The sequence below is a fragment of the Zingiber officinale genome, chromosome 7B (assembly GCF_018446385.1).
Source record: "Zingiber officinale cultivar Zhangliang chromosome 7B, Zo_v1.1, whole genome shotgun sequence".
In the NCBI taxonomy this organism is placed as follows: domain Eukaryota; kingdom Viridiplantae; phylum Streptophyta; class Magnoliopsida; order Zingiberales; family Zingiberaceae; genus Zingiber; species Zingiber officinale.
The window spans coordinates 113,972,705-113,987,111 of record NC_055999.1 but is presented as its reverse complement, the minus strand read 5'-3'; the positions used below and the strand labels follow the sequence as shown (position 1 = coordinate 113,987,111).

Here is a 14,407-nt window from a genome sequence, read left to right as displayed (position 1 = left end):
GAAAAACTCTATCATAGAAAGTCCAATTACACAACAACAACAACAACAACAACAACAACAACCAAGCCTTTTCCCACTAGGTGGGGTTGGCTTAAACCGTTAAGTTGTATGAGCCTATAGAACAAATCCTTTTCAAGTAAGGTCGTAGAAAGTCCAATTGAAAATTATATTAATTCAAAGATAATTATAATATAGGACTCTAAACTCCTTTTATAGACTCAAGGTGATAATAAATCTAGAAATAAAGAAAATATTGTAATCTTAATAGGCATTATAATAATTTTTAATTTATTATCAAAATTAAAAATGTTAATTATCATATCAAGCAACAACAACCTAGCCTTATCCCACTAGGTAGGGTTAGCTATATGGATCCTTTTATGTTATTGGGCTCTATCCCCTATTATATTATTATCTATATTTAAATAAGTTTTATCTTATTATATTATTGCTAAATAAGCTTTCTTTGGTCTTTTTCTTCCTCGTTTAATGTGCGTAGTTGTTCATATCGCCTAATTGGAGCATTTATTGGTAAATGTCTTAACCATCTTAAATGCGTCTCTTGGTGTTTTTTCTTAATAGGCGCAATTCCGACTCTCATTTCTTATTATGTCTATTCTCGTATATCTGCATATTCATCTTAACATTCCCATATCTACATCACTTATCTTTTTCTCGTATGCTCAAGTCATTCCAACATTCAGCTCTATATAAAAATAGCAGTTAGGTCTAACTATCCTTTTGTTGACTTTTATTTAGATTTTAGAGTTATTTTACGATCAACTCTTCTCCATTTCAACTATCCTACTTGTATTCTAGGTATGATATCTCTCTTAACCCTCTATCCTTTTGCAAAAATAATCTTAAATATTTAAAACTCTTAGTAATGGTAACTCGTCATCTATTTTAACAATTGCCTTAGTCTAATATTGATAAATTTATATTTTAAAATTCGAGTTTAGTATTTATTCTTTCACGTGTCTCATCTGTCAAAATAATACCATCTGTAAACAATGTACACTATGACGTGTCTTGGATGCGTCCAATGAATTCATCCACGATTAGTGAAAAAAACTAGACTCAGAGTTGATCGTTGATGTAATCCTATTTTTATAGAAAAAACATTGCAGGTAATCTGTATGAAGTTTTTACTCTTATCATTGTATTCTCATACATATACTTAATTATTTCAATATATGCTATGTTAACACCTTTCTTTTTCTAAAATTTTCCACAATTTTCTTCGGGATTTTGTCATAAGTTTTTTCTAGATTGACAAATACCATGTATAAGTCTTCTTCGTTTCTCGATACATTTCAATTTTATCTTAAACATTAAATCTTTAATTTATTGCAGATGCATCAATCTTAAGTATTCTTCACTTAATTTCCAATTATTGCATATGTGTCAATCTTAGATATTTTCAAATCTGAATGATTTTGTTGTTTGCAATGAACCATGGACATGATTCAAGATAGTTTTGTATTGGATCAATCAAAGGTGGGTCCACTATTAATTTGTTACTACATAATTGGTTTTTTATTTTATTTTATTTTCCTTGAGATGGAGACCTGGCCTTGTGTGGAGTGACTGTGTGGCTCTTTGAAAAGAATGCACATTCCTTAATTTCTTGGTAAATAGATGATTAATCCAAAAATAACTCATTTTAACAAAATATACGCGACATCAATAGAATTAAAACATCAATATTTATATGCAAACGCTTCTAGATGAAGGGCAAAAAATCATGGAGCAAAGGGAGACCACTGGGGAAGCAGAATTTTCAACCTTTACAAGGTTACCCGAACTTATAAGCTATTCAAAATGTGAATGAAGCTAGAAGGATCTCGTCAGCATCCAAGGATTCTAAATGCTAGAAAATTCCAAGCTAGAAAAGAAACTTTTTTTATTTCTTTTCCCTTTTTCATCATCTTTCTCTTTTATCCATTCTCTATTTCATCTCTGTTTGTTTCTTTGGTTTCTTGTTTTTCTCTTGTTGCTTCAACCTATAACATAGAATAGAATCTCATTTTTAACATGCCACTAGGGGTGTAAATGAGCCAAGCCGCTCGTGAGCTATTCGAAGCTCGCTTCGATAAAAGCTCGTTTAATGAGGCTCGTTAAGATAAACAAACCAAGCTTAAGCTTCACAATATTCGGCTCGTTAGCTCGTGAACATGTTCGTTAATCTCATAAATCAACTTTTAAATAAAAAAAATAATAGTTTTGATATTGAATTTATAAAATTTACACTCTAGTTATGAAAAACATAGACAAATATATTAAATTTATTTATTAGAATAAAATTATAAATTTTAACAAGAATATTATATATTTTTAAAATATATAATTTAGTTTTTAATGAATATTTAAATTTATAATTTATATTTATTAAGCTCGTTTAATCTTGATAAAAGCTCGAATAAGCTCGTGAGCCATGAATATATTCGTTAAATAAAGCTCGAGCTCGACTCGATTATAAATGAGCCAAACTCAAACATCCAAGAGTTCGGCTCGGCTCGATTACACCCCTACATGCCACATAAAATAACACCAAGCCCAAATACAAGCAAATCTGCCTCGATTAGTTGAAAGTAAGTTTCAATTAAACCTAATTTAATTTTGCTATATAAGAAGTTTCCTTACTTGATGCAAAACTTTTGTTGTTTGTATTATTTGTGTACATGAATTCTTATGATTGCTTCTCATTTTCTATAGGTATCATCATAGTGGGAAATCAATGATGAGATTGCTTTATAGATGTGGGATTTTGGTGGTCGTTCTTTTGTTGGGTATGCTGTTCTATTGTTTCAATTGTTTCTTATAGTGACCTTTTTCCTTTTAAGAAAAAAGCTTTCACAAACTACCACTATGAATTGTGTAGCAATTTGCATATGAACCCTCCACCTTTTTTGGTATCTCATGGATACCCACTATTTTTACTCTCTAATTTCTTCTTTTTAGAATTTTTATTAGTATCATTTGTGAAACAGAAAGAGTCAAAGAGTTGGTTTAAATTTCTTATTAGTATTTTGGTTAGAGAATTTATTAACTAAACCAATTTATTGAACATGCAAAATTATTCTAGTCGTAGTAATTAAGTGGATGCATTATAATATGGCCCTTTATGTACGGGTTTCTAAAGGAAAGGTAGGAGTCTAAATGAATTTGTTTAAGAAATAATTTGGTATATGCCTAGAAAATTGAGCATAGCTATCATTGACTTACTGAACTAATTGATGGAAAAATTATAGGGAGAATTAAGATTTCTCATAGGTTAACACCTTTTTTAGCCAACATATGTTTTGCTTGAATTTGCAATTTGTTTAAATTGGTTGGCTTGGATATCAGTTGGTGAATGACAAAGGAGCTCAAGTTGGTGTAGTTTGAGCGAGCATTGTTAGGTTAAGGGGAATTTTTACCCTTTAGTTCGACTGAGATAGGGAAGATAGGATGATTTAGAGCGGAACTCGTATGAGTTGTTATGGGTTTGATCATGGATTAAAATCTTGAGCAATATCTCGTTTTGCCCATGGATCGACATCAGCACAACGCGGTCGCGACGTGTCCAGACTCATCGCCCGAGTCCGACGATGAGTCCGGACACGTCACGCGTGCTTGTGTCGTCATGGAACAGGGACAACGAAGGTTGTGACGTAGGCTTTAATAATTAACTTAAGTTAATAATTTTAATCAACTCCTATCTATGATTAAAATAATTTAAATATGCTTAATTAAAGCCTTATAAAATTATTTTATTAATTTAATATATATATATATATATATATTAAAAAATTATTTTATTTATTTATTTTTTAATATTTAGATTGAATTTTTTATTTTTAATTAATATATTTTGTATTTTAAAAATACCAAAATATGTCGGCGTGACACGATTCAATAATCGCATTGTTTCGGTTCGGAGTGAAACCTCGATACGGGTCAAGATTTTAAATCATGGATTTGACTGGTGAATAGGTCTAGGAGAAAGGTTATGGGGTGGAGTGGAATTTTGGATTGAGGATGCTTTGGGTAATTGTGGGCCAAATTAGAGAAAATCTCGAGATGGGCTAAATATTCTAGATGAAGATAACTTTTTTTTTCATCATTTATGGAATCCAAGGTCCTCAGAGCTACACTTTTATAAGCTTGGGATGTCCATTCGATAGTGTTATGCCTCACATCATCTAATTAGTTCTCTGTTGCATCAACTGTTCTTTGCTTGGATACATGTCGCCTTTGGATTGGAATGATTCTGCTCCCTTGGCTCATTAGCTGTTCACACACAGCTATGCTCTATCCTACAAACGTAGCGACCATTCAATCTTCATTGTTAAAGGTTGCCTTGAGTAGACCATTAATACCTCATTAATGACTTTGTCCTCTCTTGCACAACACCCTCCATCTATGGAAACACTTTCACTCTAGCTTTGATTCAGCATTTTCGTGCTCAATAGTATCCTACTCCTAGCTCGGTAAGCTTTAATATTTAATTCTGTTCATGTTTCCTCAACTCCCAAGCCTAAGTGCATCTTGAGGCAAAAATTTAATTTGGAGTTGCTTGCTGCAACATAGCCCCTATTCTTATCTTAATATTGGTTTATACCTTAGGTGGGTTGAACTTCTCAGTTGATCTCTGATGGAGCTCCCTGAAGGTTACTCCCTTATATTCTTCTATGCTATCTCAAGTCAAGTTTAAGCTACTAGACTCAACTGGAAGGGTGCTTATTCTTAGCTGCATGAAAATTTAAGAAGATTTAACTAAAGTAAAAATCCTCTTATTTTTCCTTCTTTATGCTCCTGCTCGATAATAAAGCTTTTAATCATCCTTTCAATTGTCTTATTATTTTTCAAGAATGCCCTGATGATGAACTCTAGTTTCCTTTCCTAGTTCTAATTCTTTATCTACTCAATCTGGAACCTTTTCATAAGCTTGATTTCTCCAAACTCTTGGTGTCACATGGTCATATCTTTGTCAAGGCCTATAAGGAACCAAAGTATGTAATCAACCATTTTGCTAAGTAAAGTCTACCATCAAGGTTAGGAGCACTCTTTGTTGTGGCCTTTGAGCAAAAGGATGGTGTCAGACACGAGCCCAAAGGCGGCGACTAAGAGAAAGGATGGTGTTATTTGTGGCTGTTGTGAAGGCAGCAACCTGACCAACAGGGCTGTAAAGGTTGCTGATGAAGTTGGAGGTGATCATTCATCTCTCCAAAGTTTGAGGTAGATGGATCCTAATTTATTTAATATTCAAGTTCATGAATATGAGCCTTGTTAGTTTAGGTTAACATAGTAGGCTCTCTTAGTAGTGAAACTTGTTAGTTAGGTAAACACAATAAATCCTCTTAATATCACAAGTGTGCTTCTACATCCTTCAGTTTATTTGGATGTTTAGGGTTCAAGTTTGAGTCATTTATACCTTTGGGTTAAGATTCTTTGTCACCTTTTCAATAAATTTTCTTGAATGTCTAATCTTTTTTAATATAAGATTATTTGGGACTTTTTCTTTTTCTCTATGTTTTTTCTACTTTTTTGCTGAAATTGAAGATCAACCTGGCATTTATATTTAGGTTCTACGTAGAAAAAATGGTATGAAATACTTTTCTTACCTTTTTTAGTCATTGTTTTGAGCAATGGTGATTTTCATCAAACTTCATATTCACATACACTTAAGTAAAATGGTGTTGCCATCCTTGTTACTGAACTGATATCTCGTTGAGATCAATTAGACTACTTCTACCCATGTATGTCTTTTTTTTTGAGGCAATGCTATTGTTAATGCATTTTACATTATTAATTGTATGCCATCCTTCACTTTTTATGTTGAAATTCTCTTCACTATCCTCTCTCTCTTTCCACAAGATACTATATCTTCTTTGGATACACTTGATTTATTAATCTAGCATCCCTTGACCATGAGAAGTTATTTCCACACTCCATCAAATGCATATTCCTTGTTTCTTGTTGTTATTCTTTTGAGGCATGTTGTGCCTTTATATCTGTTGATGGAACCTTTTTTTAAGTCCTACTCATTTCTTTCCCTCTACTCCATCTCCACCTGAGTATGTACACAAAAGTCTGCTTCTTTCTACACCATTATCCCTTCCAACTCCATTGGTGGACCTTTCCGTAATCCTCTACTTTTGTTGACTCACTAGTTGAGGCACCTTCTTTTCGGGTGTACATTTGATGACTGCACCATAAAGAAACTTTAGCACCTCCTTGACATTTCCTGCACTCTAGAGTCATTATTGTCGTGCCATCTTAAGTGAACATTCCTACTGTTTTTCATAAATATAGTTGTTAAGTGTTCCACTTTCTATCCACATTTTCATTTATAGCATACACATCCCTCGGCCTGTCAACAGCAGTACTTGCACAGACAGAGCTGCAGATGAGAGAGATGAAACGTAGAGAATTGTTGTACTGAGTTTCAGATCTCGAGGCTCTTTTATATACTTTATTTGGTCAACCGCCTCATGGTTCGGTCAACTGAATCCAATCAGATCTTGTTGATTCAGGGCTTGATTTCTGCCTCTATCGGTAACATCCTGTTTGGTCGATCGAACCTCATAGACGCCCTAGGTTCGCACCTGGGTTTATGATCTTACCAGATCGTATCTCCCGTGAAATCAGCTTGATCGGTCGACTGAAACTCCCTTTTGGTCGACTGAATATAAATGTTTCCTTTGCTCTTTTTGGTTGACTGAATATAAATGTTTCCTTTACTGCCTGATATGATTGCATCCGGTCCTCACTTTCGATATGTGTTTGGTCGACTGATCATGGTTGTCGATTAACCAAACCTTTGTTTCCTTCTTAGCTTGGATCGAACTTGATATGTGCTTATCCTCTCTCGATCAATAGACCGAACAATCCAGTTTGGTTGACCGAACCCTTCGGTCACAAAAACCTTTGTTTTTATGCAAAATAAAGTTAGCACAATAATAAACTTAATCCTGCAAAGTAGAGATAGCAACAGTTATATATATGCATGATTTATTGTGACAGTTAAATTATCTACTCTCGACTCAGAACTTCGAGTTGGTTTTTGAGTCGAATCATTGCCTAAGTGGTTTGTCCCATAGTTGTCAAAAGCGCAAAGCGCAAAAAAGCGCGCAAGGGTCTTGGGGCTTAAAGCGCAAAGCGCAAGGCGAAGCGCGGACTTTACGGAAAAGAACATAATAAACAAAAGGGCTATTATATCTATTAAAAAAACTTTCAAAATGTCTTTGAAAATCCAAATAACCATAAACAAAATATTCTTTGATGAAGTTGCAGATTACTGAAAATTAAAAGTCTTTGAAAATATTATACATGAAATATCAAATATCAAAATAATCATCTTCTTCATCTTCATTGTCCAAATCTATGTCATCAGCTCCATCGCTTGATTTGTATCCATCAGTATCTTCTTCTTCAGTTTCATTATCAAGATTAATTTCTTCTTCATTTACAAGACTAGTTTGAGCTGAAGACTGCTTTCTTTTTGCTAATGCAGATGATGATGTCCCTTTTGAAGAAGACGCATTTCGAGATCGAAAGCCATATGCACTTTCACCAACCCCAGATGCTTGTGCTACATCACTCCAACGCAAATCTTCACCTTCAAAGACAAAATCATTATCATCGTCTTTATCACTGTCATCCAATTTTCCCAACAACCATTCATTACTATCATCTATCTCTGACAAAGTAATAGGATCAATCTTATCTCGCATGTCATATCTTCTCCTCAAAGCTCTATTGTACTTGATATATACCAAATCATTCAACCGTTGTTGAGACAACCTATTTCTTTTCTTAGAATGTATCTACAAAAAAATTAAAAAGTAAAAGGTTAAGTTCATAATATAAATTTTAATATGTATTAAAAAAAATTCAATTTACATGTTCAAAAACACTCCAATTACGTTCACAGCCTGAAGAAGAGCACGTGAGGTTTAAAATCTTCATTGCAAATGTTTTTAATTCAGGCGTTGATGCACCATAAGAAGACCACCAATCAGCTTGAAAAACAAAAACATATAAATTATAAGATTAATTTTATTACCATCCAATATTGATATTGATTATTGCACGATATATTATTTATAAATTTACCTGGCGATTTTAAAGTTCTTTGTCGGATAGCCATTGGCAAACCAAAATGTCCTTCTGCTTTCTTGTATTTTTCCAATTGATTCGTGATCTTATCTTGTAAATCCTCACCTCTCACCAATCTAGATATGCACTTGTACAAACCCTCCATCACTTCTGTATCATTTTCTATATCAGGGTTTGAGTAAAAACACTCTGGATTCAAGAAATATCCGACTGCGTGCAAAGGTCGATGCAGTTGAATGTTCCATCTTTTGTCAATGAATTCAAATATGCTACGATATTTCTCTTCATTATTGTTAAATGATGCATCAATAGCTTCTTTGGCCCTGTCCATTGCCTCATAAATATAACCCATAGGAGATCGTTTTTCACCGTCTACCAGCCGTAATACTTTTACCAATGGACCACCAACTTTTAATGCAAAAATCATATTTTTCCAAAAAGAAGGCATCAATATCACTTCTGCTACACATTTTCCTGCGACCTCTTTGGAAAATCGATTATTTGCCCACTTTTCAGATGTAAACATTTTTCTTAGATTTGCTTGTTATACATGAAACCGCTTTAAAGTCAAAAAAGCGGTTGCGAAACGTGTCTTTGCGGTTCTTACCATGTCTCTCTGTCCAGTAAACTCTCTCATCATGCTCAATACTTGTGGTCTGTTGACCATTCACCATCAATGCCCGTTCATGCAATTTTCTGAGATGAGGAATTTTGAATATATCCTCAAGCAACAAATCTAAACAATGAGCTGCATAGAGAGTCCAGTATAAGTGTGGAAATCGGTTTTCCAAAAGACGACCTAAAAAAACAAAAACATTTAATCAAAAAAAATTAAAAATATAATTCAATTATTAATTGGAACTTGGAAATAACAGGCTAATATTTAACAAAAATTTAAAATATTACCTACACTGACATTACAGCTTGCATTATCTGTTACAATTTGAACCATATTTTTTTCTCCAATGCGATACACAAATTTAGAAAGCAACTCAAACATTTTGTCCGCTGTGTGAGAATAGCCTGAAGCATCAACTGATTCGACAAATACACTTCCTTTGGGACCATTCACCAAAAAATTTATAAGAGTCCTACCCTTTTTATCTGTCCATCCATCTGCCATGATTGTGCACCCAAACTTAGCATGATCTTCTTCATGGGATTTGAGAAGTGAGTTCGTATTTGCCAACTCCTTCTTCAAATACTTAACCCTCACTTCATGATATGATGGAGGTTTCATCCCAGATCCAAATTGTCCAATAGCTTCAATACAAGGCTCAAAAGAATCATATTTAACAGCATTGAAGGGAATCCAGCATCATACATCCATCTTGCAAATTTCTCAACTGCAATATCTCTTAACTTCTTTTTATTTTCATCAAATTGTCCTTTGCTTTTTGCACGTCTTTGTTTGACAATTTCATCGACATCTTTCATAAAATAAAGATTAATAGGCCCGGTTTGTTTACACTTTTTACCTTGGGTCGTAGGATGGTTGCTTGAATCTGATATTGGTCGTTTCCCTTTTACTTTAGTTTGATGATCAGCTTCTTCATCTTCTTCCAAATCTTCCAAATTATCAACATCATCAGAATGAGGAATTTCATCCATTTGATTCTTCAAATTATTCTTTTTTTGCATAAACTCTCTAATTTCTTCTTTAACATGCTCAGGACATTTCGGGCAAGCTTTCACATTTCTATTGCCCCCGACTAAATGTAACTTGTGTCGATAAATTCCACCGTTTGTTATTTTACCACAAAAAATACAACTGACAACATTTGGATTTTTAGGATCTGAACATGTTGCATAATTCCAAGCAATATCTTTTCGAGTGGATGAAATTGTTATATTTGACATGGTTAACTCAAGAATCAAGAGCCAAGAGCGCTGCAATTAGTAATAAACAATCAATAAGTAAAACAATATAAAACAGTAAAAAAATATCAAAATATAAATCTGATTTATACGAATTAATTACAATTTTTAATTTTAAATATATATATTTTTATATATTTAAATCTGATTTATATGTCTTAATAAAATTTATTAGATTTTTTATTTTACATATATTTTTTATATATTTAAATGATTAAATCTGATGTATATGTGCTAATAATATTTATTAGATTTTTATTTTTTATATATATTTTATATATTTAAATCTGATTTATATGTATTAATTGAATTTATTAGATTTTTTATTTTAAATATATTTTTTATATGTTTAAATAATTAAATCTGATTTATAATTAATAAAGTTTATTAGATTTTTTTTAAATTATTAAGGTTAAATTTTAAATAATTAAATCTAGTTTAAAATTAATAAGATTATTAGATTTTTAAAATATTTTTGATACATTTAATTAAAATTTAAATAATTAAATCTGATTTAGAAATTAGAATTAATAATATTTATTAGATTTTTGTTTATTTTAAATAATTTTTATATATTTAAATCTGATTTATATAAATTAATGCAATTTATTAAATTTTTTAAAATTTTAATTTATTTTTTATATCTTTTAATTAAATTTATATGAATTAATAAACTTTATCAATTTTTTTATATTTTTAATTTCGTTTATATATTTAAATTTGATTTAATAAAATCAAACTTTTTCTCCTCCACTGTTTCACGCGAGTCCGACCACGGCGATGCCATCGCGATGCCCGCGAAGCCGCCAGAGCCGTCGCCGGAGGCCACCGACGTCGCCGGAGGCGTCGCGGGAAGCCTTCGGCGGCGTCGCAGGAAGCCTCCGTTGTCGGAGAACTCCCGCGACGCCGCTGGAGGTGTCGGGTCCCTCTCGCGACGCCGCTGGAGGCGTCGGGGCCCTCCCGCGATGCAGCTGGAGGCGTTGGAGGCCTCCCGCAACGCCTCCGACGCCGCCGAAGGCATCCCGCGACGCCGCCGGAGGCGATCGCAGAATGGCTAGGATGCTTCAAACTGAATTTAAGTAACAGAAATTGAAAACTTACTTGCAGGCGACGCGTGAAGAAGCAGCAGCACACGTCAAGAAGCAGCCACGGCAAATCCGTCTAGTTGCAGCAGCGGCGGACGCAACGAACAGCCGCGGGAGACGAAGAGACAGGTTTAAAGAGATTAATTAGGGCTTTAAATAAAATGTAAAACAAAAAAGGAAACTTTTAGGGTCGCGCAGAAGAGCTGCGCTTCGCTCGCTTCTGCGCGAAGCGCAGCGACGCGCGCGCTTCTTAAACCTGTTGCGCTTCCACGTTCTCGGAAGCGCAAGGGCTCCGCCTCGCTTCGCTTTGCGCTTAAGCGAGCGAAGCGAGCGCTTTTGACAACTATGGTTTGTCCTAAGTGAAACACGTTCTCACTGCCTTTCAAACTAAAAGGCCTCGCTAGAATTTACCTTACTTACCTGCCAAACAAACACCGGTCCTGTTTGGACTTCTTTTTATGTTTAGTGCCCGGTCGACTTGATCTACTAAGACTTTTCTGCAATACCAAATTAACACAATAGAATACAAGTAGTAATGCACAACATTAGGTTTCGGTCATTTCTGCGCATTGTCGACCGGAAACCTTGTAATCTTATTTCGGTCACATTTACTTGGAGTTCACTCCTCCTAGGGTTTATTTCCCTAGGATTTTTTTCCTTTGCCAAGCATCCGATCATCCTTGACTTACTTGGGCTTTACCTTGCCTAGACGTTCGATCAACCTTGGAATTTTCCCCTGCCAGACATTCAGTCAACCTTGACCTGCTTGGACTTTTTCCCCGCCAAGCATTCGGTCAACTTGGACTTGTTTGGACTTTTTCTTTGTTCATCCGGTCAACTTTGACCTGATTAGATTTTGCTTTTGCCTAGGCAAGTCAACAAGCATCGGTTAACATTGACCTACTTGTACTTCTCATCAACTCATTTCCCTTTGTTGGTCAACCTTGACCTAACTGACTTTCCCAATAAACATATTGTCAAACAAACATCAAAACCTTGGAGGTCGATTGCACCAACATTACCTACATCAAGACATAAGGGTGACCTACATCTTATTTGTTTTTAGTATTATTAACCAAATTTCTAAATAATCCATGTGTCATTATCATTAGTAGCAATCATGAGGATCCTATATTACTTAAAAATGCTTCAGGGAAAGATATCTTATTTTATAATTGAGGCTATGTTTATGTTGTGGGGTATTCTAATGCAGATAGGGCAAATTCCCCTACTTCATCTACATTACATTTGGCTATTGTGTTCTCTTAGGAGTAATGTTATTTTTGAAAAAATGGTAACAAGTAAATAGGAAATGTAAACTTCATTGCAGAGGTAGAATATAGAGCCATGAATCTAATGACATGGGAGCTCATTTGGGTTAAGCATCCAACGATCGAACTATCTCATATGTGTGCTTGCTAACTTGCGATTCGATCTACATTAATTCAATGTCTTGTTTGTGATTTCTAATTTCTTTATAGAAAGCAAATGTGACTTTCCTTTTTCAATGAGAGTTATCCCTCTATATATGAGTGCTTGCTAACTTGTAGTTTGGCTCATTCATTAATTCAAATTCAAAGTCTTGCTTGTGATCTCTAATCCTTTTGAACTTCTTCTTTCAAATCTAAGTTCAATTTGAGGAGTTTTTTTTTTTGTATTTTTTCTTTTATGTTTAGGATTCCTTAAGGCAGGATGTCACATGAAAGTCTTCAGTCTCTTAGATTTTTATGGCCCCTTTGGATCTTTGCCTTCTTGGATCTGAGGACTCATGCCCTTTCATTTCATAACACCTCTTTGAAACTTCTGTGTTCTTAGATTTGAGGTTTATGCCTTTTTTTATCTTTTCTTTTTCCCCTTTAGATTATCTCTTGGCGCCCTTTGGCTTTACTTCGAGTTTAAGGTTTTACGCCGTTTTCTTCTAGGACATTTCTTACAGTTTTTGTCATCATTTCAGGTTTAATGTTGTCTTTATCTTTTATGATCTCCTAGAGCTTTACTTTGGGTCTTATGTTACTTTTGATACAGGCTCTTGTACTTTTGTTTTTCAAGATGCCTATTGGGACCCATTAGCTTCATTTTGAGTCTTAGGTTTTATGCCCCTTTTCAGGATGTCTTTTTGGACTTTTTGACTTCATTCTTGGTTCCAAATTGTATAACTTTTTTTTAAGGTTTATCTCTAGGGATCCCTTGGCTTCACTTTGAGTCTGAGGTCTTTGGCTTGTTATTCAGGTTCTAGGTTCTCTTGGAATCCTTTTGCTTTACTCAAGTCTAATGTCTTATTCCCTTTTCTTGCCGAACTTGCTTGGAACACTTTAGCTTGGTCAAGGTGGGGATACCTTTGATTTTGCATAGCCCAAAATCAATTCTGCTTACCAATGCATCTAAAGTCAACCTACATAAATTATCTCAGTTGATCTGTTTGCTTGGTGGAGAGCACCTCATGGTTGACCAAACTTAATAGTCAAACCTTAATTAAAAGAAATATGTTAATGCTAGTTTTATGAATCTTTTAATTTCTCACATTTCATCTCCTGCAAAATCTGAATCATGCCAAGACATTTTCAAAATTAAATAAAAAGAAAATTTTCACGTATATAGAATTAAAGTTTTAGTGTTTCTCTTCTCTTTCTAATCCACACTAGATTGTTAGCACATTGGTTATCCCACATCCAATGCCAAATGTTTTTGTGAATTTACAACAGATTATAGAAATATGCTAGATACAATTAGTTGGTTTGAACCACAACTGAGGAGCGGGGGCTAGTGGAGCTTAAGTTAAGCAAAGTTTGGTTAAATAATGGTTTGGTTGAGAGGAATTCACCTGAAATGATTTTAGTTCGGCCGAGGTATGAGGGATGGGATGATGTGGAGTTCAACTTGCCTGAGTTGTTAAGTTTCGGCCCCAGATAGTTTAATTTGGTTTTATAATTTGCAGAAAGGGGCTGTGGGCTAGATTGAAATTCTGAGCTGAGGAGGATTCTGGTAGTTGTGGGCTGAAGCGGAGAAAAGCCTTAGGATGGGTTGAATTGGGGTCAAAGAATGCCCAGGATGGAGTTTGTTTCTTTTTCATCTTCATGGAATCCAAGGTCCTTCACAATCATTGGATCTGCCCACTTTTATAGTCCCTGTGAGTCTCCATCTGATAATAATCAACAAAGCACCCAATTGTTCCTTATCATGTCTCCTCCCTGTTTGGAAGGAAGTCACCACCTGATTGAGTCAATTTTGTTTCCCTAGATCAGTTGCTATTCACAACGGCTACATTCTGCCCTGCACAAGTGTTATTCATCCACCAACAATGGCATGATTAGTGAGATTTTTTTTATTTAAAATTAGTA

At 34.4% G+C, this 14,407-nt stretch overlaps 1 protein-coding gene across 13 annotated transcripts in view; it reads left to right on the top strand.

Moving 5' to 3' along the window:
- Nucleotides 1–14,407, top strand: part of LOC122006992 (protein-tyrosine sulfotransferase-like) — a 63,451-nt gene that overhangs the window by 12,198 nt on the left and 36,846 nt on the right. For 10 of the 13 annotated variants that reach the window (XM_042562718.1, XM_042562717.1, XM_042562714.1 and 7 more), the window contains one exon: nt 2,719–2,792. The exons of 1 other annotated variant lie outside the window; for it this stretch is intronic. In XM_042562718.1, the coding sequence (XP_042418652.1) occupies nt 2,719–2,792 (74 nt within the window). Of the gene's footprint in view, nt 1–2,718; nt 2,793–10,866; nt 12,110–12,753; nt 14,380–14,407 lie in introns of those variants that run through there. 2 more of the 13 variants (XM_042562725.1, XM_042562726.1) reach the window with 2 other exon arrangements.